The 23059-nt window shown below is 40.8% G+C and overlaps 1 protein-coding gene across 1 annotated transcript in view; it reads left to right on the top strand.

Annotated features, from left to right (window-relative positions):
• AIG1 (androgen induced 1) overlaps positions 1 to 23059 on the top strand; it is a 125276-nt gene that overhangs the window by 95722 nt on the left and 6495 nt on the right. The window contains exon 4 of the mRNA XM_054629974.2: positions 16088 to 16203. Within this exon, the coding sequence (XP_054485949.1) occupies positions 16088 to 16203 (116 nt within the window). The remainder of the gene's footprint in view (positions 1 to 16087; positions 16204 to 23059) is intronic.

Below are 23059 nucleotides of genomic sequence, written 5' to 3'. Positions count from 1 at the left end.
CTTATCTAGATAACTCAGTCCCTCTGGGAGACAGAGTGCCTGAGTGCCTGAACACTCACGTCGCTCATAGCCGCTGGCTACCCTAAGCAAGCTTACTGGATTTCAGCTCTTTAGTGATTTTCAGCTCTCTTAGGATTTCAGCTCGAGCTTGCTTGCTAGGGTGCCTTTGGCTAGGGGTAGAAGCAGACAGCAAGAGAGAAGAAGGAGAGGTCCTGGTAATGGTTTATTGAGGGGTCTGTGAAAGGTTCCAGTGACAGCTCTTCTTCTACGGAATGGGCTAAAACAGCCCCTTTTTATAGGGTATAGGGGGATCCAAACTTGTCCAATAGTAAGGGTTAGGGGAAAAGTGACCCATGGGGTTACAGAGATAAGCTAGGCAGAAGACAGGAGCTTATTTTGCTGTCTCGTCATGACTCAGCGGTTCCTACTGTTAAGTCTCAGCCCTCCAGGGAGCTCTAGCCAGCTCCATGGAGTCTGCTACATGGCACCATCATTTTTCGCCTCCCCACTTTTCTAATTTGGGCCACCATTGTGCTGGAGACCTCAGAAGCAGCCCCAAGATTCCATTACAGTTAGTGTTAAAGTTCAGAGAGTCAGAAATCATAAGGTCCAGGGACACTATGACTGCAGCAGTCATGCCAAAGGGATCACTGCAGAACACCAACAATTCTGCCTTTACACCCTTCTAAATCTGGGTCACCCATGATGATACCAACCTCAGCCTTAGCACCAAGGTTCCATTATTGTTAGGATTAGACTTAGAGTTCAGAAAGCCAGTTCAGCTCAGGGGACTCAGGAGCTGGAAAAGTCATGCCAAGGGAATTATTGCAGGGCACCAGCATTGCTGCCTTTAGCCTTCACACCTTTCTAATCAGGAAGACCCACGATGATGGAGTGAGGGGAAGCTATATGAAGAGTAACTGAGGTCACTTGGTTTGTTCAGCCTGGGGAAGCAGGGACTGAGGGAAGGCCTCATATTTCTCTAGGGCTCCCTGGTGAGGGGAAGAGGAGGAGCAGGCCCTGATCTCTGTGGTGACCATTGACAGGACCCAAGAGAATGGCATGAAGTTGTGTTAGGGCAGATTTAGGTTGGATATTAGGAGAAGGTTCTTCATGGAGAGCGTGGTTGGGCACTGGAACAGGCTCCCCGGGAGCACAAGCCTGACAGAGTTAAGGAGTGTTTAAACAATGCTCTTAGGAACATTGTGTGACTCTTAGGGTGTCCTGGGCAGGGTTAGGGGTTGGACTTCAGTGATCTTTGTGGGTCCTTTCCAATTCAGGATATTCTATGTTTCTAAACTTCTTAATATAAAAAGGTGTTTCTGACTGACTCAAATAAATACTTCAATATATTTTTTTTATTTTGGAATGAAAAGTAGAGTTGTTTTTCTTTAAAATTAAAAAAAAAGGACTAAATCCACATTGTTTGCATTTCACAGAAATAAAATATTTTTGTATTAACCCTTACACCACAAAAAGAGATGTAAGTTGATTTTCTGCAATTCTCAACACTTAGAAAAGGGTTTACTGGCCAAAAGGGCTATTGACCTCTCCCAGATGCAGAGTGAGAAAGCCTCTCCAGTTTTTGGCCAAAATAGTCCATCATCTGTTAAATACCCTGGGGGAAGTATAGTAGAGATCTCCTTCAGTCCTTCTTCTGGGATAGGAGCTTGTGTCAGCTTCCAGCAGAGACAAAGGATCACTAGGGGTTTCCTGAAGGATCAAGGCACAGGTGTTAGTGCTGCCACTTACACACTGTATGTAAATAATTTATAGTTACAAAAACTCGGTTCTGTTTCTAAAACACACTATTTCTATTAGCTTCTTTAGACTTGTGTTTATTCCTAAAGGTGTTGTTGACTTTTCCTGGGAAGGGGAGATGGAAACAGTACAGAAACTCCTTCACGAATACTATTATGATGTTTGTGGCTCCCTAGTCAGGGAGCTGCATCCTTTCTGCATTCTGAGATGTGCCTAACTGAATACTTGCCATGAATCCTTGAATCTCAACCATATGAGTCACTAAGATGCATACTGCTAAGCCTGGGCTCAGGTTCATGGAACCTAAGTTGCCCTGAAGCTGAAGTCCACTGGTTTTAAGCCCCCAGTTGCTCTCTACTTTCACTAGAAGAGAGGGGTCAGAACAAGAATAAATTTAACAGGCAACGGCCCAAGTATTCCTCTGGCCTTTTTGTGTTCCCTCTAGCTTGTTTACATTGACATTTAGAGAGGCAGATGAGCTCACATTCAATTAAAAGTTTTGAAATAATCAGCTTTGATAGGGTGCCTAAACTATTGGATTTGATCCACATGATTTTCTTCTGCTGCCATGAATGTAAGAGGTCAGTACATTGATGCCCCTAAGTAGCTGTGCACTTCCCACCAATATTGTTCTTACTTTGACCTTCTGACAAGGGATTGTTATTGTGGGCTGAGCCCAGTGGAAGGCATCGCCAGCACCTGCATTCCAGTTCAAAATCCCTCACTGTTGGCCTTTTGCTTTGGTTTGGTCAAGATGTTTTTTCTTTCTCTGTATGCATGTCTTAACTGATAAAATGCTTTTAATTCTCTTTCCCACTGTCTCACAGAAACATTGTAAGGGTTAACTGGAATTTTTATAAAGCATGCTGACAGTCAGAAGTTATTTTAATTAATAAGACCGTTACAGAGAATTATGCTCTGGTTATCTTAACAGCTGATTCCATAAGGTTGTCAAGTGTCTCTTATTCCACTTCTTGTCCCAATTTGCTAAAAAGTTTGGAGTTTTGGTTTATTTCACTCCTTTGTTTTGCGGTGAAATGGCAAAGTAATAATTGATATTCCTGAGATGACAAAGCAGTCTCATGCTCTGGAGAACGTGTAAGAGATGGCTGTTTAAAGTTTAAGATTTATCTAAGGACCATAAGGTAATATTAAGTCTTTTTTTAGTGATTCCTCTGCCCGTGGACATTGCAGCAGAGCAGCAAGCTTTTCCTATTATTTTGATTTTGTTTAATAGTGAAGGTCATTAAGAAGTTGGTTATAGGGCTGAAGAATCCTGCCCGACAAGGCAGTGCAATAGGTCAAGTAATTAAAATACAAATATTACTCTAGTGCCAGGTCCCTTCTACAGAAGTGCCAGTACAGAGTTTAGTAACCTGTTAAGAACGCGCTGCAGCAGCAGCAGCAAAGGAGAAACAAGAGTGTGTGTACATGATGTACCCTCTCTGTGCCCAGTGCTGCTGCCAGTCACACAGGCCGGCTTCGATCACTTCGGTGTTCTTGCTGAAAATAACACTGGCACAAGACCCTGCCTAGAAACTTGAAGAAGTGGATTACATACATGGGTGCCCCTGAGCAGCAGTGCTTAACTACTTGCTAGCAGTGGCTCCAAGGTCTTAACTCAAATACAGTCTAATTTGGGGGGGAGGTACAACAAACCAACAGTATTAGGTAAGTCTCCTCTTCTTTTGGCCTGCCTTTGCAATGCTCTTAAGTCAGTCCTCCTTCTCAGTTCTGGGAGAGTAGCTGCCATCCTTCTGGTCTCCACCATGGGCTCCTCATACCTTCTTGGCTTGGCTTGGCTTGGCACTGACCCAAATCTGAGCCAATCAGTCTTCAGCCAGCACAGCTGAGGTGGCTGCAGCTCCAGTTCTGGAGAAAGAGGCTCTAACCAGCCTTTCTCAGCTAGCCTGCTGTTTGGAAGAGGTCTCCCTTCTCTCACCCAGCTTCCTGTGTACAGCCTAGCCCACCATGCTGGCTCCCATACCTGCACTGCTGCCTGATGCACTTGAGATGGTTCTTAGGTCTTTCTCTTAGCAATGGGGTTATCCTTTGTGCTTCTTCCTAGTGGAAAATATCACTGCTATGGAGTTCAAGTGCTCCTAATTAAGTGTGTCTCTTCGTATTCCCAACAGACACCATTCCCCAGTATAAGGTCAATCAGTTAGTCTCAGGCAACTTGGGATCACAGTTATTCTTCAGTTACACATTTGTAGTGATTTTCCCTGTTTAAAAGGGTTTATGCTGCAATTCTTGCACTTGGGGACTGCAACAGAACAATGTTAGAGCTACCATTGTGAAATACATCTAGTGACTGGTTAGTCCATTCCCACCTCAAAGGCATTTCTAAAATCTTCTGCTTCAAGCATACATTCACACACCACTAGTGTGACCATTAACAATGAGGCAAACATGTAGAACTGGGGATTTTTGACATCTTTCTGCTCCCCAGTTAAAAAATGGTGAGTTACATTTCAATTAAGAAAATATTGAGAGTCTTCAAGAGAGAAAATACTCAAGAGACACTTCTGAAGGGCAGAGGGCAGAAATACTGCAGGTCAGGTTGGTTCATTTCTCCTTCTTTTTCTAATGCAGCAACTTCTTTTAGACCCAGCGTTGGCCAGGGAGTGGAGATGGACAAGAGACACCGAGGGGCTGACAAAGACTGGCTATAAAGGCCAGTGACCATAACAGCCAAGCCCTTAGGGTCATAGAATCAAAGGCTTGCTGAGGTGGGAAGGCACCCGTGGAGATTGTTTTGTCCAAACGCCCTGCTCAAGCACGGTTAGCAGGAGCCAATGGCCTTGGATAGTGTCCAGTCAGGTTTTGAATACCACCAAGGATGGAGATTCCACAACCTCTCTGGGCAACCACTTTCTGTGTTTGATCACCTTCAGAGTAAAAAAATGTATTTCTTATGTTTAAACAAGAATTTTCATGAACCATTTGCATGTGTGAGTGACCTCTATCCCAGTGCTGGCATCCATCCCACAGCACAGAAGAATTCAGACCAGCTGGAGCATATATGACAGAACTTCACAGAAGACTGATAGCACAGCTTTAAGAGCAGGTGCTGCAAAGGAAGTTCTGTCTGGAATCCCTGTGGCAATGGGAGAATACAGATAAAATTTATAGTACCAAAAATGCATTATGATACTACAATTATCACCAAATTAATGAAATTTTAGGCCACATTTATCAGTATCATGGGAAGGAAACCAAGGGTTACTTCACTTTAACTACCTTGGGAGGATGGAGCAGAAGTTGTTGAGGACTTCACTCCATGATAGGAGCTGTGATACCAAGCAGAGTAAGAAGCCATTCATCCCATTGCAACCCTACTGCGCACACACTGCTCTCCCATGGTGACTGCTGTTGTTCTGCTCCTCTGCTTGCTAGGAAAAATGCTACTATGTGGTAAGAAGAATCAGATTTTTTTTCCAGTTCTCCTTCCTTTTTCACATTTAAAATAGAAAAGCCGTGCAAGTCACTGAGAGCTCAGTGAGATCAGCCTGGCTTGGGATAGAGCTGTAAGTGAGGGAAGCAGAGACAGGCATACCAACATTAAACTGAAGAGAAAAAATCAGGCCAGAGTCTGCAAGAGAACCCAGAGAAGCCCATAGGTTTAGTACTACTGCAACCTGATCATCTTGGACCCCTTTGATACTGTATATGTTCAGTATCACTGCTCTCATATGTTCGTATATTGCCCATCACTATAATCCTCAAAAAGGTATTTGACTGCAAGAAAGGCCATTTCCCACTGAAAGGTTTTGTTGTTTTTTTCTAATAAAGCTCTGTGTTAAAGCAAGATTACTTATGTTTACAGAGTTCAGAGTCTAAAAAAGTAACAAATGTGAAAGATAAACTCTTTACAGCAGTGTTAACATCAGTTTTATTTGCATCTTCTATTTTATAGTATTCAATAAATATGTGCAGAATACATTTGCAGATTACAATATCAATATCCACATTTTCTGAGAAAAAACAGATACATAGAAATGTATTTCTTCTGTGTTCTGTGTAAGGAATGAGGTTGGATTTTGCTCTAAAAGAAAACATCACTTGTAATTTATTGATATTTGACACTATAACAGTATAACCTGTAGTTACATGACGTATATTGTTTTCAGCTCTCATCTGTTGGCAGGGATGGTTCTCGGAAGATATTAATTCCTTAGTGCAGGCATGGGTGAAAGGCAGAGCACCTGTCAGTCTCTGAGTAGATTCCTCTTCTCCTGCCCTTCTCCCCAAACATGTACCTTATCATGCTTGTCTAAACTGCACTTCAGCCATGCACTGTGTTTGGATTTTAGAAAGAAGTGACATTATCAGGATTCATACATATTTAAGAGCAAGGACAAACACTTTCTTGCATACTATACTGGTTAGCACTAAGATCTTTCTTAGTCCAAGCATTTATACACATGATTTAATGTGATTCTGTTTGTAAAAAGCATGCCATCCTCTTGAGACCCTTGTATTTATCTGCTTTCAATTACATTTGAAGTATTCTGAAAGTCTCCTATACTAATCCCATCCAAGTTGGAAGCCACATAGCTCATGCATGAGACTGTCAAACATGAGTAGTTGCAGATGTCAGTGCACCAGTGGCAGGAATCCAGGAAGATAGATCAAGGCTTAGTCACTGAAAAATACACGCCAGCACATCTCAGCTACATAGCATTGTAACACCTCATGAGGAAAACGTGTCGTGACAGGAGATCAATAACCTCTTGGAGGCGATCTGGTTTTGAAATATTCTTGATTAATTATGCCAGGGTGTGTTTGGCAACTTAGCCTGATCCAGCCTTAACCTAATGCTTTTTGCATGAAGCACTATTGTTACTAGTCTCATAAGTCAAATCTGATGGTTCAAGTTGGGTTTTAAAGGGTCAGGCTATAGATTTTGTAATGTCTTTCTGCCTGACATTCCTGTCTTTACTATGGTGGGTAGGCTTTTACTATTGATCAAAATAACAGGTGTTTTAAGATGAACAATAGCGTTTACAACTAATTGCATTTGAAGCAAAATGACTCTCCTAAATAAAGTGCTGCCTGCATCTCTGTCCTTCCCCTGCTTTCCTGCACAAACTCGTTCTCACCCTCAATAAGTTTTTCAGCCATACCTGTTACTCCATCTGCCTTTCAACCAATGCAGGAACCCAGCCCATGCCTCTTGGCTTCCCTACACCCCCACCATGTACTCCCTCTTCCCTGCACCTCAACACATGCTAGTGCCTTAGACACTCCTGCTCTTAGGAATCTGTGGTGCCACTATGCCCAGGCTTGGCCTTCTGCATCCTGAGCACAGAGTGTGAGACCAGCAGCTGCCCTGGTGCCAGGCCATGGCTCGTCAACGCCTGCTGGGTGGCTCGGCAGTAGCTGCTAGTGGGCAGCTGCTGTCACACAGCTTCGCCCTGCACTGCTGCACAGGCATACACCTCTGCCTGGCAGTGGAGTATGTGCTGTTTAGAAGACTCAGGGCAGTGCACATCCAGTAAAACTGGACAGACAGACAGAGTGTTGGGTGCAGCAGTAAGAGTATTCTCTCCTTAGTCTGCTACTGCTTTCTGTAATACAACAAAAAAGATTAGGAGGTTACGTCCTCCAGAGCTATTTGTTAAAGGAGTTTGCATGTACAATGTAAAGAAATAATGAAATAAAGATAATAACAATATCTGTGAGATAAATTGTTTGAACCATATTGCAGATAGTTGCAATCACCATGTGATAGACCAAAGTTTGACCTTTGGCTACCTCACCTACACAACACCCAATAAATCCAGTCCCTCAGTAACCACTTCCAAGATTTTAGATTTCCGAACAGCATCAAAGAGTCACCATTTGAAAAAGAAACCGAGAAATAATGGGGTTTTTTTATTTTCCCAAATGTGAAATTTCTTTCCCCAAATATACTGGCCCAAAGCCCAGGACAAGCAATATTTGGTCCTGGACCAGTGACAGATTCAGAGTCCATTGTTTTCAGGTTGGAAAAAGGATACTTTGGCTATCATGAAACCAAAAATATCCCTCTGTGAAAGCCTTAGTACTAGTCCTGGGAGATTGCCAGATGTTAGAATTTAATATAAAATATTTTATGTACTGATAAACTTTTCAAGTTAGTTAAAGAGATTTAGAAAACATACTGATACAAATTATTTTCTCCCTTCTCTCCTTCGAGTATGGAAAGAGTTCACTTTTCAGGGAAAGGAATAGTATTTTCCATATGAGTAATCTCATTTAAACCATTGGTAAAATACGTCTTTTAAAAAAAGCTCTCTTTAGTGATTTTTTTGCTAGGAATACATAGGGCTCAATGACTTTACAAGCACTTTTTCAGCATGATCTGCAAAAACAGTCAAATATTCATTCATGCAAATTAAATCTTGGTAACCCCTGTAAAAGTCTGTGTGTGTGTGTTTAATTTTAAGGATAATTTTAAGAGACAACAATATATTTCTTTGCCTAGATAAACCTTTTTGCAAATAGTAGCTTAAGAAATTCTAGAGCAGGCAAATAAACTGAGAAAAATATGTAGAAAAATTACTTTGCATAACACTGTGATTAATGAGTGCTCCTTGAGCAGGATATATCTGTATGTATATTCCAAGTTGTTAGTAGCCTGTTTTCTCTAAGGATTTCACGGCAAAAATAAGGACTTGAGGTTGAAAGTAAATTAGGTTCTGGAGGGTTTGCTCAGCTGTGGCTGAGTGCACAGAACCAGGAAATGGTCTGGTCTTTGATGATTGTCTTGTATTTTAAAAGTCTGCTAAGGGTCAAGCAGTGCCTGCTGGCAGGAGCAGACTGGGAAGTTTGGGCATGGCACAGAATGAACAAGAAAGCCTGGCTAAGGGATCCCAGCAAAAGGAGAGAGTTGATTTATGTGACATTGCACTTGGCATATGTTTAATGATATCTGCATACATGAAAAGCATTGAAAGTAGTTACGTTGAATTAAAAAAGTTAAAGAAAATTAAACACGTAGCGATGCTGTTCCATTTGGCAACATGGCACTGGTTTTACACAGTTTTGCTATACTGTATGTACTGTGTCTGGTCCCTACCCTCTTCTTGTTTCAAGTCCAAGTGACCAAGATTTTGTGTGTCATGTTAAGGTATTAAGGATGGGAGTTGCAAGAAAGCAGCTTGGAGCAGCAGGAGCTGAGATGAAAGACAGACAGATATCTCAGAGGGAGGCAATTGAAGAAGCCTCCAAAAGCAGAGGGGAACCAGGACAGGGGGTCAATCAGGGTAACAACTGATAGATGCTGAAAGGGCCAAGATGTCTCAGAGCTGTAAACTTGAAGGATTAGATTGGCTTTCATACCAAATTTTTTGTTATTTCTCTATACATGTTTGCTCATCTTAGGCAAACACCCAGGAATGGAACTGAGGAATGTGATGTGGTTCTTCATTCCTCCATAGCTACCCTACGTGACCTTGAGTGAGGCATGCCATCTCCATCTTGCCCTTCTTCAAAATGAGGATAGGATATCCTGCTCCTACAGATCAGGGCTATTGTGAGGGTATGTTTAGTAATGCTTTTGAGGTGCTGAAGTGCTTCAGTGATTGGCACTGTGGAAATTCTATAGATAAACACCTATATATAACCTCCCTGACACCAGTACAGTCGTAGGGTGAGATCAGATTGACACTGCTATTTCAATATATAGTATATACTGCATGTGTCTGAAGAAACAAGAACAAAGCTGTCAACGTCAGGTATGTGTGGATAAAGTGTAGAAATCCTCTTAAGTCTGGAATGCCATATCCACTGTGGTTTTCTACAGAAAAAAAGGGAAAGAAGGGGTAACATTAGAGAGGAAGTGTTAATTTTCTTTTCAAAGAACTCCACACTCTCATATTGATTGAAAATGGTTATCTTTGGCTCTTGTGTGTTTTGTGGCATTATTAGGTATTGGTCTTCGTTTAGATCATATAATACTTCTTCCTCCCTCCAATCTACCATAACAATTAGTGAGCTGTCTGTGGCTGCCTTGGAGTGCATCCTGTGCATCAGCATGTCTCATTTAATAGTCATAATTTCTCATTTGTAAGAGGAAAAGTGCTACCAGCACTTTCAGTCTCATAAGGGCTCAGACTCACTCAAGGATTCCAATTTATTATGCACCCAGCTCTGATATCCTGCTGCTCTCTTTATGGATTAGGCTGCCTTGGTAGAAGGTATCATCCTTCAGACAACACATAAATACTCTCTTGCCAGCTGTTCCTTTCTCAGAAGTTTCTCAAGGAGTAAATCATAATCATGCCTCTATTTTACTAGTTCCTGATCTGGTTTTTCCATGGTACTCTGCTAGGAGCATGCAGAAAAATGAGCTTTATTGCTACTGTTACTCTACAAATGGCACTGACTACAGCTTAGGGATTTTTAGGCCTATTAGTATTGGTTTCCAGGATGAACACACTAGTAGTGATTTTAAATTTAGAGGAATAGGCATAGGTCAGTTTGCTGCTGGTTTCTGTTTTCTTTATCTCAAGGTGCTGCACAAACCCCTGAGAGGGAAGAAAGAGTGGCGGACAGACTGTTCCACTCATTCTGACATGGAGCAGCTGTTTAACATCATAATCTTGTTGTGAGTTCACAAGAAAAAGGGGCAGGATAAGATCCTGCTGATGGAAACTATATTTTATAGGCAAATTTTAAAAGAAAGCAGAGGCAGACAGAAAACACAGCAGTTTGCACAGAAGGGTGCAAAGAAGGGGAGCACTGCCAAATTTACACCAGCATAAGTCTCAGGCTCAGAGGCAGTGTGCTGCAGAGTAGTTTCCCTAGCAGATGTTGAAGCAGCTGTCCTTGCCAGGGCAGAGGCTTTGACATGGACACAGCTTTGGGTGGCAGATGTAGCCCTCCAGGTCCTGGGCTGCACAAGTTCTCTGGGTGAAAACCCATCTGCAGCTTCCTTGTGGCAGGACACACCAACACTCCCAGGAGGCTCCCAGTCCATCAGTTAAAATGTTGGTGGATATCAAAACTGCAAGGGCTCCTTTCTTGTCACTGGACTTTTGCTGACTCTTAAGAACATGGGCTGAATGTCATGATGTAGGCCTCAGAGGTGCACATTATTTTACTGAGCTAAAATGTCCTATACCTTGTAGTTTTCCATCTGATTAAACGGAGTAATGAATCACAGTCTGTTGGCTGAAGTGAATTATAATCACAACTTTTGTGACCCTCAGTTTAACCATTCCTACAGAACTTCTGTGAGCTACCTGGGTGTCTGAGATGCCTCTGTAGACTGAGCTCCTTGTCATAAAGGTAGTTCTGGACAGTCAGTGCAGATCAGGAGGATGACTTGGGAAGACATCACTACGATGTTTATGCTGATGATACAATACATAAAGCAGTCAATTTAGCACCTTTTGAAAAGTTTTAAGATTCCATTTAAAACACAGTTAAAGTAGGGAGAAAAGGCCAAGTAAGGTACTGTTGAAACCAGTGTTAAAAAAAGCAGCACTTACTGGTTGAAAGATAAAATATATAATCAGGCTTTCAAGAATGAGCACTTAATTGCCCAAAGACTATTACAGAACTCATTGTTAATGTACCCAATTTACATAAAATATTTTTTCCAAGTAACTGTTGCAGAGCACACCTACAACGGGGAAGCACAGTCCTCCATCAAAGCTCAGTTTCCCAAGCCAGCACTTCAGCTGTGGAGCATATTTGTAATGTGATTTTCTGGTCTCAAATGTCATTAGGCGCATATATACCATGTGGGGGAGTGGTACATATTTTCATAATATCTTTTTAAGAGTTATTAATGAGCAGAGTTTCTCTCAGGATGCTGTGACAGTGGCTGTAGGAATTAATCCACCTGCAAGATCCCAGGATGGCTTGCTTTATAGTGTGTGATAATTCAGCTTCACTCAGAGGTTGCTTCTTTGAAATTAGTCTCCAGAGTATCTTGTGGGTCAGATTCTCCATATGATAACCTTCCTGCACATTTCATTCAGGCTCTGTGCATTGTGCTGGTTTCTCTGTTTTCTAGCAGTTGGAGATTTGGCAAGCCATATTTCTTCCCCACTTGTTGGTGATGGGTCCTTGGGAAGAAATGCCATGTGGTAGACACAGAGTAAGAGGAAGTTGCAGCTTTCTACTCTGCTGAGACCAGCACTTCCTAGCAAAAAGATTTATCAGAGCTGGCTTTTCAGTAGCAGGGGCAGGCAGTGAAGGGTCTGAGCAGGGTAATGCTGTGGCTGGGTAAAGGGGGCTTATGGTCAGCTTTTCAGCCCACAAAGTGGTCTTGGCAGATGAGAGATTATTTACCCTTCAGAGAGGGGTAAATAATGGGTCTGAGGACTGCTGTCTTGGCTCTCCAGAGGAAAAAAGGATTTGTGGCTGTGAGGACACCTTGCAGATAGCGCCACAGTCACAACTGGAGAAGCTGACAGGGTGCATTTTCTTACAAGTAGATGCAGTTACTGAGCCCTGAAAAAGCTCAGTGTAGGAGCTCCTCCTAATGCTACAAGGTTTGATCTCTCCCCCACTGCTGCCTAGGCTGAGCTGGGGGCTGGGGACTACTCTGAGCCTGCAGTCACCACAGAGAACATGGGCAGGAAGGGTTGCCTTCCTGGGACAGTGGGAATGGTGCTCCCTGGTGTGGCCGCAACAGTGCTCAGCACAAGTCTCTTGTGTCAGCACAGTCATACAGGCAAAACCATCTCACAGGGGCAGCTGGTCTCAGCTGGAGAAGAATAGGATGTCCAGGTAAAAATACAGTTTTGCTTGTAGCTATCTAGTCCATATTAAAAATCCTTATCAATTGTGACCGTGTTCACAGGGGTTCTTGGATGAGGCAAGAGACGAGAATGTTGACTCCATGTTCAGAAGGCTTGATTTATTATTTTATGATATATATATTACATTATAACAATACTAAAAAGAAATAGAAGGAAAGGTTTCATCTCTCAGAAGGCTAGCTAAGAATAGAATAGAAAAGAATGAATAACAAAGGTCTGTGGCTTGGACAGAGAGTCCAAGCTATCTGGTCTGTGGTTGGCCATTAATTGTAAACATTCAAGATGGCCCAATCACAGACAAACCTGATGCATTCCACAGCAGCAGATAACCATTGTTTACATGTTGTTTCTGAGGCCTCAGCTTCTCAGAAGAGCAAAAATCCTAAGAAAAGATTTTCACAAAAAGAGGTCTGCAACAATCAATATAACATTAATTAGTATTGCTAGCATGGTTTACTACTATTGTAATATTATACTAGTCATTATACTCTAATTATATATTTGTTCTTTTCTTAAAAACTTTTAATGGTGCAAAATGGCAACTACTGGAAAGCTGTTAGAGCAGCTAATCATCCTTACTGTTTAAACCTCCTTGTTGTTTGAACTTCCTCATTCCTCAGTCTTCTCTGAAGTAAGTGAGCCCCAGGAGATACCTTGGCAAACAAGGTGAAAAATGTGGTTTTGTCGCCCCGCGTGCCAGTCGGTAAAAGGGATCAGTCCCAGAGGTACCAGTCAGGTATGTTTGATCGGCACAGCGTGATCTTTAGGCAGGTCAGGGAAATATCAATGCTATTTTCTCTCTAAGCCTCAGATTCCCACTGGCCTGTTTATTCAGAAATCAGGTGGCAAAAACATTAGAGGATATGAAATCTTAGGCCCCCTGCAGAATACCCTGCCCTGATGGATCCCACTGCAAGCACATTTTACCCCTGACCATCTCCACTATGCTTCAGTCTAGAGTTTTTATTGACACTGTTGGATAGAAGGCATCCCAGACTACAGAATTTCATGTTTTTTAAATCAAGGTTTTTGGAGTAGCTGAAATGTAGAGAAAAGAAATTTTATCTTGGTTGTGGTTTGGTAAAGGATCTGAAGCAGCTTTTTAGAGTGGCACTTTCACAAAAGCATTTCAAATCAAAGTTCATACTCTAAATTTGTAAAACTGCAGTGTTTGCATGTAGCATTGACATTCGCTTTAACAGACTGAGATTAAAGTTACATATCTCTGATTTTCTCCTTAGACTTCTAATTCCACTGTACTTTTAATGGGATTTTGTACACAAATTTTTTAGTGGCAGAGCTCATGATCATGCTTTTCCCTCCACCCTTACCTTTAGAAAAGAGCAGAAGTGAGAATTTAGGAAAATAATAACCTATTTGATTATATAACCATAAAAATTGGGAGGAGGGAAAGAAGAGTATTTGAGATTAAGGCTTGATTGCTGAAATTATTTTAACTACTTTTTAATTGGCAAGCTGTTGAGTTGTTATCATCAATGAAGAACTCATCAACAAGCAGTATCGAAAGCAGTAAACATTTACATGGAGAAACTGAGCTCACAAGCTCTGTAACAATCATCCGTAGAGTGTAGAGTTAAACTAAGTGACTGGATTACAAGAATGCATTGTACAAGGAGTATCAAGGGTGGATTTTGGTATTAATAGTTGTTTTTTTCCTCTGTTTTTTTCTCTGAATAAGTTATGGGGGCAGGGCAGGAGACATTTGCACAGCCTCCAGCTGCTCTGCTTTGGGGGCTCTGCAGAGTGAGGCACTGATCTCTCTCTTCCTGGAGACCTTTTCCATACAGACACAAGATGTGCAGGTGAATCTCCAGGGCTTGCTTTGCTGTCAGTCCCTGATCATGGATTTTGAAGGTCCTGTGCAGTTCATAGACCTAATCTAATGGTGGGCACCTTTATAGCAGACCACACTGCTACAAAACACCTTTGCATTCCCTTGATGCTGATTTATACTGTTTAAAGGGATGGGGGTGGAACAAGTTGTTAGAAGATGAAGAAATTGAAAGCTCCCCTAACTGCTGTATTATCTACCTGACATTCTCCAAATGCTAGTCATTAATTACCAATGCCTTGAAAATCAGAGCAGATATCCAATTCAATTACGTTACATCTCTCAGCAGGAGCATTTCCATTATCTTACCATTTTCCATTCAAACCATTCTTCTTTGCAGTTTTTAAAGGCTTAGACCCCACTGTGTTTCTTCTCAGTTGAACCTGTAATCCACACAAAGATATTTCTACTCCATGCCTCTCCTATCTGCACACAGGTGAACATCAGTCTGGGTTTACATTGTAATTATTGCAAACTTAGAAATCCGACCTCCAGCATCCCCCAGAACTACATGATGGCAGAATGTGGCCAGTGTATGCAATAACTTTCCTTTCCAGTTGGTGATCAAGTACTTGGGGAAGGACTGAACTTGCATTAGGACTTAGGCTGCCCTTGCAGTCCTTACACCTCCAGGCCTTCTTGTGGAGAGGGCAGAAGAGTTCACAGTCAGTCTTACCAAACCCTAGAGCTAACCTCTCAACTGAAGTAATTCCCTTTAGATGCCAGCAAAAACTTGGCCCCATGGAGGCAAGGCAGGGTATGTGTCTGGAGTCACCACTAATGCTGTGGTCTTAAGTGAGCTGTATATTCAGAAATTATGGGGTTTATTTCCTGGCACATTTGTTCTTTGCTTATGTATATTTTCATGCTTGCCAGCACTCTGAAATGTAGACATTGAGTGTTGGGGGCAGGCTGGATGCAGTTTTTCATGCTGCTGACATTAATTGAATGAACAGGCCTTCTCAGAAGGGGCAATATAGGAAATGTGTATGGGAAAATAACAAAATAAGGAGTTTCACAGCTAAATAAAGACAAGTGGCTGAAAATGATTTTTACAGCTTTGGCTTTCATATGATTCATTTAGGAATCTAAAACTATTTTGTGCAACTGAAAAATTAAGATTCACAACACCTTTCTGAATGTAATTGCTTCTGTCTTGCAGATGGAGGAACAGAGGTATTGATGCTATCCTTTGAAAATATGTCTCCTGTTTTCAAGTCCCCAGTTGAGATACATTTAAACCTAATTCTCAGAAGCGTTAAATACATCCATTTATATTCATTCACTTGGCATTGTTTGTACTTAGTCTCTGAAAAGCAAATGTATTGCCTTCCAACCAGAATGGTCACAATAACTGAAGTGACATGGCAGAGATCACAGAGCAACTGCAGGACCAGACTGGGGTAGGGACCTGTGTCCCTTCATGACACATTTCCTTTTTACTCACTGAGTATCTGCCTTGGATTCCTGAAAAAAAAAGTACATTCTGGTCACTCAGTTTTCCTCTGCTCTCTCAAACAATTGGACATTTTAGAGATGATACTTGTCGGGTTATTGATCAATTTTATAGTTACTTTACCTTGTCTTTCTAGCCATCAAGAATTGTCTTCAGGTGTCTGCGATTAAGTTTCTTATTGTAGAATTGAAATGAAAATATAGAGAACCATTTGTATCACCTGCTTTTCCTCATTGTTTTATTTTTTTTTTCCAGCACACAACAGTTTTGCCCTTTGTATTAATCGAGATGAGAACAACACATCATCAGTATCCCAGCAGGAGCTGTGGACTGGCTGCAGTGTGCACCTTCGCTGTTGGCTATATTTTATGGTAAGGGCTGTACATGCTGTGTTTTCACATTGTATTGGGGGTTTTGTACTGCTAAATTTGGGCACATATTTCATTATGGATATAATCGCTAACAGATTCACGCTGCATGCCTCGTTTGGTCCAAGACCTGGGCTTTGTCTGGTTTCCCCAGATGCTTATATTTTTAGAAAGTATATGCCAAACCTCACACAACAGGAATTTGTTGAACAATCCCATGTAAGCAGTGGTCTTTCCAAGGGTACATTTTTCAACCATTTTTCAAGCTAAATGTTTTTCTTGGACCTTAGTTTTATTGCTTGGGGTTTTTGTTCTATCAAATAAAATTGAGACTAGGCAAATGATTTCCTGCATCAGTATTTAAGCATCAAGAGAAAAGATAGAACACTGTCTTTTTTCTTTACTGATTCATAAATTCTTTCTGTAAAATTGATTACAGAATAAGTCAGTAATCCAAACACTCTAAAGTTTGTTTTAAGAAATGCAAACGGTGGTGAGAAATCAAACTAAAACAGAAATAATCTTTCTTGTACAACATTAAATTAAGTCTTTGGGCAGTTTCTAATCAAGCACCTGACTTGCATGACAGAGTTAATATACTTTGGTCACCCTAGTATTTATTTTTCACTAAACCTTGTTGTATTTATATTTCTTCTTTGATGCCATCTATCCCTTATCCTTTCTGCATTTCATGACCCCCATTTCATACTCTTTACTTCACAACATCCTTCTCTCAGCTAAGAAGGTATTTTCCTAAATTTCCACCAACCAAGAGAGATGAAACTAATGTGAGAGTAACATGGTCTTGAGGCAGTACTATCACACTGCTTCAACTATGCAATTTGTCCCTTTGATCCAGCTAAGAGAGGTCATTTTTCATACATATCCACACACTCAGTAATCACACAATGCTATTAATCCAGCTGAAGTGGGATGTTGTGTCCCAGGACAATAGACACATTCTGCCATTAGCTTTTATAAACATACATACCCTTCTTAAAAAAGAATAATATTTGTAATTGTAAGATAAGGGCAGCCTCATGCAAAAAGGTATATGATTATTCCCTCAGGAAAAAGTAATTATGTTCTTAACCCATATACAGTAATGCTTAACTGTGATAGTTCTTGACCTTCCTCTAATGGTGCCTGGAGACAGATTAGCAGGTACCTATGGCTTGACCTCCTCTGGCAACTCCTAAAATCATCTAAGTAGACACATACAATAGTATTTAATAAGAATTTAAAATTGAAACAGTCCAGTTTTACAAGGGAAACAAAACCAGATGTGTCTCAAATCTTTTAAGAATCTGTTACCGTATCAGTGTGATGCTCATCTAGTTTGATCCTACCTACTACAGTGCATGTGTATCCTGCAGCTACAAGGTCAAACAAAATTGTAGGACAAGTAAAGCAGGAGAAGCAGATTCTGCATTAAATAATTACTTGCATTAATAATTACCCAGGCACAGACTGTGGTTATCTCCCTTTGCTTTTGCTGTTTTTTGGTTTTGCCTGCTCGTATATTATTTCCAAAACAGATAGGGCTACTCTCAAGTGATTTGCCTTCTTCCAAGTTGTGATTTCTCTTTAAATGAGATGAGACAATCTTAAAAGTTTAAATTATGCACATACAACCCATTTCTCCTTCTACTGTTATGGAAGGAGGCCTTTGCAGGTTAGTGGAGGCAGACAAAAGCTACACTGTGCCATCACTTGAGAGTTCTGCATGTCTTCAGCCTGCAGGTGCTATTGAAGACTCTATCCAAGATGTGCTTGAGGCTGCAAGCCAAATCTTGGTCCCATTACATCACTATAATATGTCATATTCACAGGTTGGAAAAATCTACCAGTAAGTATGAAAAGTGAGGAGTTTTTCACCCCTCTCATTCAGGGTGTGGCTTCTTTTCACAGCTGAAATCCACTGTCTTCCTGTTGCCAAGTGACCACATTACAGTAGAGACCTTAATCACTCAGAGGGCTTGGAATTGCTGAATTCAAATTTGTTGTCCTTGTTGGCGGCACCCTCAAGGTTAGCATAGTGTATTAAAATGAGACTATACCTTCACATCTGCACATGACCTAGTTCCATACAGCCTGGTGGAACTTCCTTCCTTTGTACCTAGGGTTGACCATGGGTCCCGTTCTGAGGCTTAGTTTGTGGTTTATGTATTTTTAACTAGAATTTAGGGGTCTGCCACTTGAGAATTTGTTCTTTTGCCTGTTCCATTTTTCCCTAAGCAGAAGTGTTTTCACTGCAACTCTCAGAATAAAGTGAAGACAGTTGCTAATCAGATGTTCTCTATGTTTTGTTCTTGAATTTTGAATTTTCTTCCCATCTCAGCTGAAACTTTCTTACCATCCTACATGTTTTATGTATTGTGTTGCACTTTTTACAGGAAAGGAATATACAGGAGGATGTTGTTTAGGTTTGATTCTGTGAATGCTTTTCTCAACTCCAAGTAGAGGAAAGCTTGTTTTATTTTGTATATGACTGAATCTGTCATATATGAAAGAGGTGGTAGAATAGCAAGTGCTTTTTAATGTATAATTGGTAAACAAGAAAACTGGCAAACAATTCTGAATAGCATCACTGAAATTGGAAGAACATAGCTACATAACTTGATATCTCCTGAGCATGATTCAGACTTGTTTTCTGAGAAACATCCTTTCTTGAAGAGTAAAAGCTTGTTTTGTTTTTTTTGCATTCTGTCCCTTCAGTCAAAGAGTTTTTGAGTAGGCACACTTAGCTTATGCACTCTCTGTGAGAGGGAGCTCACAAGGAACTGTGCCCAGGCAGAACATCCCCAGACTTGCATTGCATGCGGCACACCATACATGGACTTTCAGGATCGAGGCCATGGGATAAATGGGAAAAGCCTATTGGCTTTATTTAGCATGGCTTGACAAGGTCACAGTTTGTATTGAATTGTTAAATCTAGACAGTGCTAAGAAAACCAGAGCATTTGCCAGTACTACCAGAAAATTCTGCCAATGAGTGTATGGAGTTAGTTGTCAAGGAACAGAAAAGAGCCAAAAATGTGTTGCTCCTTGTAACAAGAATGACATCATGGTAACTAATATCAGAGCCTAATATGTCCCTAAAATAAACTGAGACAAATACGTTTATTTTAAATGGTTTTCCTTTTCCCTCTACTTTTGAGCACTTCAGGATGCCAAAAAAACAGACCCTAAGAATCTGACTCCACTGCTGTAGTCGTGCTGGGCTGCATGTTTGGGAGCAAAAGACATGATCTGCTCTCTTATAACTATCTCAAATCCACTAGGAGCTGCCTCCACATGTGCCAAGCTTAGACTTGATTCATTCTTTCATTCTTTTATAAATCTATTTAAAGAGCTTTTAAACTTTGATTTGAAAATAAAGTTTCTCTTGAAGTGACTGTAGGAGAGTTCCTTAGATTCACTGAGGGAGAGCATTTAGATAGGGTAATTTGATGAATTCTTCTTGAACAAATTTAAGAAAGGAATGTACACTGAGGATTTGGAATGAATTTGAGATTGATTCTATCAGGCTTGCTGTAGGATTTCCACTAGCAATTCTCCATAGAAGGAGAGGAAGATCAGAAAGAGCAGATGTTGGCACAGACTGCTAGGACAAACCTTGACATTCAGAAGAGAGGGGTGGTGGGTTAGAGTGTGAAGCTTGGTGAAAATTGACAGTCATGTTGATAAAGAAGGACAGGATTGAGAAACCAGAAGGATTTTTGAGGTTGGTGGTGGCAATGGAGCGGGAGAGACACAATATGGCTTTGCTAAGCTGTGCTGAGGGTTTGTATGTAGGAAGGGCATCATGCATGCTTTTGGAAGTGAGCACTGGGGATAAAAGTTCTATAAAGATCAGAGGAGTCCATGGTTAGAGAAAAAATAAAGTAAAATGGCCTGGGGGCAAGTAAAAGAAATGAACTAAAATCATGGGTTAAAAGAGAAGTGGATAAAGAAACATACAGCTCACAGTTCAGCAGATGCAAAGGTGAAATCGTGAAACTAAGTGGGGAATGCTGGGAGAGGGAGAGAGAAACAGGCTTTGAAGCCAGAGTGGAAGGCTGATGTAGAAGGGGATGATAGATGAGACAACGCAGAGCAGGAGAAGAGAGTTGGAGCTGGAGCTGCCCCAAAGAGGAAAGAGTAGGAAGAAACAGAAGCAGAAGAAATAGGCCACGGGAAGATTACCATCCCTTGTACCTGACCCAGAAGGTGGAGGGGAGGGCAGAATTGCTTTCAGCAAGAGAAGGCTGTATGGATCCCCAGCCTGTTAGGTCTCACATAGCCATTTTGGACTGTTACTTTCTGGCTTGCCTCCACCTCCACATCCTCAAATGTTTCAGTCAAAGCAACAGCACAATCACAGATGAAGTGCATGGGTAATATGTTCTCACTTCCTTGTGCAGCTCCTTCAAATATAGCTCAAGAAGGCATAGCAACCATTACTATATTTAAAATGAAAAATTATTTATCAAAATAGATGACTTCCAGAGATGACAGCGCTTTGCAGTGAATCTGCTAAATTTCTGTCATTGTAGCTACCTGTACATAAACACTAATTTCTGCTAAGCTTTGTTCCTCCCAGAGGATGCCAGCACCATGTCATGCTGAGTACATTCTGGATGTGACAATATTTGCAGCTGCAGTTTCTCAGGTCTTGTTGCATAAGCCACTCCACACCAGTAGCACAGTCCTGTGACCCATGTATTGTTCTCCATTCAGATGAATGGAGAAGAATCCAGCATTAAGAAAATGGAACAAGAGGGGATGATTGCTGTTATTTCCTAAATGATGACTGTTTATTGAACTTACTTTTTAGTCTTTAAAATTCCTAAACTATGTACATTCCTGGTGTAGGTGTATTAGGTCTGGCTGGCTGTTAATATAAGAAGCCCAGTATTTTAAATATAGCTGAGATCTTAAGAAATCTGATTCGATGCAGAACAAACTCTCCTGTATTTTTGGGGGGAGTTTTGAAGATGTGTCTCACATCAGTCAGTATTAGAAACCAAAAGTAGAACAAGCTTAGTGTGTGTCATTGTGCTCCTGTCCCTGAAAGGACAAGACTGGACCTGCACTACAACCACAAATTATTTGTTTGTTTGTTTTGAATGTCTCAGCTGCTGTAAGCCCATCACCTTGTTTGGAAGCCATTCCACATTTTAATAGCTCTGGGTAAAGTTATCACTCTTGGTGGAAAAGGAAGAGAGTGATGCTGGAAAAGATCATGAAATAAAGGCGTAGAAAATGCCCATGTTCTGTTTGCTAAAGAGTAGCCACTGGGAACTCACCTACGATTTGTCTGGAACCAAGGATTCAACCTTCCTTTGTGCCAGCCACTGGAAATATGAAGAGTACTGAAGATCTGGGAGAGGATTTGCTGCTGCAAGTAACCAGAACGGAACTGCTGTTCATAGATGAGAGTTGTCATGTACCCACACTCCAGGTAGAGCCAATGTCAGATGCTTCAGGAGAGCTTAGCAGACCATTATGAGGAAACCAGCCTTCAAGGGGGAGTTTTCTTCCAAAACTTATGTCAAAATGTAGGTGCTTAGATCCTTTGGTCTTGGTGGTTTATATACCTTGTACTCTTTTAAACTTAGGCATAATTGTGCACATTCTTATTGCTTGTACAATCTCCTGATTTCAGAAACTGGCTAGAAATGCATGATAGAGCCTAGAGAAGATGAGTGGACTAAATAGACTTCCAGACTTTCATACTTTAAAACTTTTTTGAATATCTCTATTTCAGTGATCTATCACTGAAAGGTAGGGTAGAGCATTCCAGAGACTGATTAGGTATCATTCAGAAAAATATTTCCATTACCAGATTTGAATCTCTTGTCTCTGAGTTGCATTGAGGTGATTCTTCTGTCACAAGGAAGAAAATAAGAAGCTTTTCACCCAATTTATGTCATGCATTATTATTCTGTGTCCTTTCATTTGCTACTCTTGAGAAGTTACATAGCCCCTCATCTAGCAGCCCCTTTTTCCAGAACTTAGAGTGCTGGTTGTTGATGATGACAGATTATATGAAGGAGTCAAGCTGGGCAGGAAATGGGTGGAAACTGAGAGTCCAGACCACAAAATACTGCTGAGCTATGATAACTGAGAGCAGCCACCATGAAGGAACAACCATCTTCTACAACACCTCCCATTACAAAATTAGTGAGGTGTCATGGTTATTATCTGCCATTATACTCACTTGTTGAGCTTGATTCTGCCAGGCCTAAGGTCTTACAGTGTTGTTGTTACAGCTGTATCATTTAAACTGACAGAGTACCCATAAACCACAAGGTTCCAACAAATTTTTGTGCTTAGTTTTCCTCATTAACAAAAGATCTATATCCAAAGAATAAATGTTTCCTGCATAGTTTTCATTTTCTCCTGATTACTTTGATAGGAGAGATATACAACATCTACTGTATAGTAGAAGTGAAAACTAGCTACAAAGTCACATTTTTTGACAGATTTGTTAAAAACAAGCAATACTGTGCATTTTCAAATAGCTTTTTCTGATTTCTGCACCAACTGGTTGAAAATTTTTAAAAACAACTACTTTTTTTTTAACAGACATTTTAATTTAAATACAATGTGTGAATATTTCCATTCCTTCTTTTTTTACTGTTTCTAACAAATGGCTAGATGAACTCCATGACCTGTAACACATTCATCTTTGAAAATATACAGTTATGTCTACATACAGCTGCTACTCTTCCAAATCACAGGGAGGTTCAGGTTAATTTTATCTTCTCAGAGTAGCCAGTCCAGTTTTACTCCTCTTTTTCTCCTTTTCCTTTTTCTCCTCAGTTTATTTCTATCTAAATGACACATTTTTTACACCTATTCAATAACAAAG

The sequence above is a fragment of the Agelaius phoeniceus genome, chromosome 3, assembly GCF_051311805.1.
Source record: "Agelaius phoeniceus isolate bAgePho1 chromosome 3, bAgePho1.hap1, whole genome shotgun sequence".
NCBI lineage: Eukaryota > Metazoa > Chordata > Aves > Passeriformes > Icteridae > Agelaius > Agelaius phoeniceus.
This window is presented reverse-complemented; position numbering and strand designations above follow the sequence as displayed.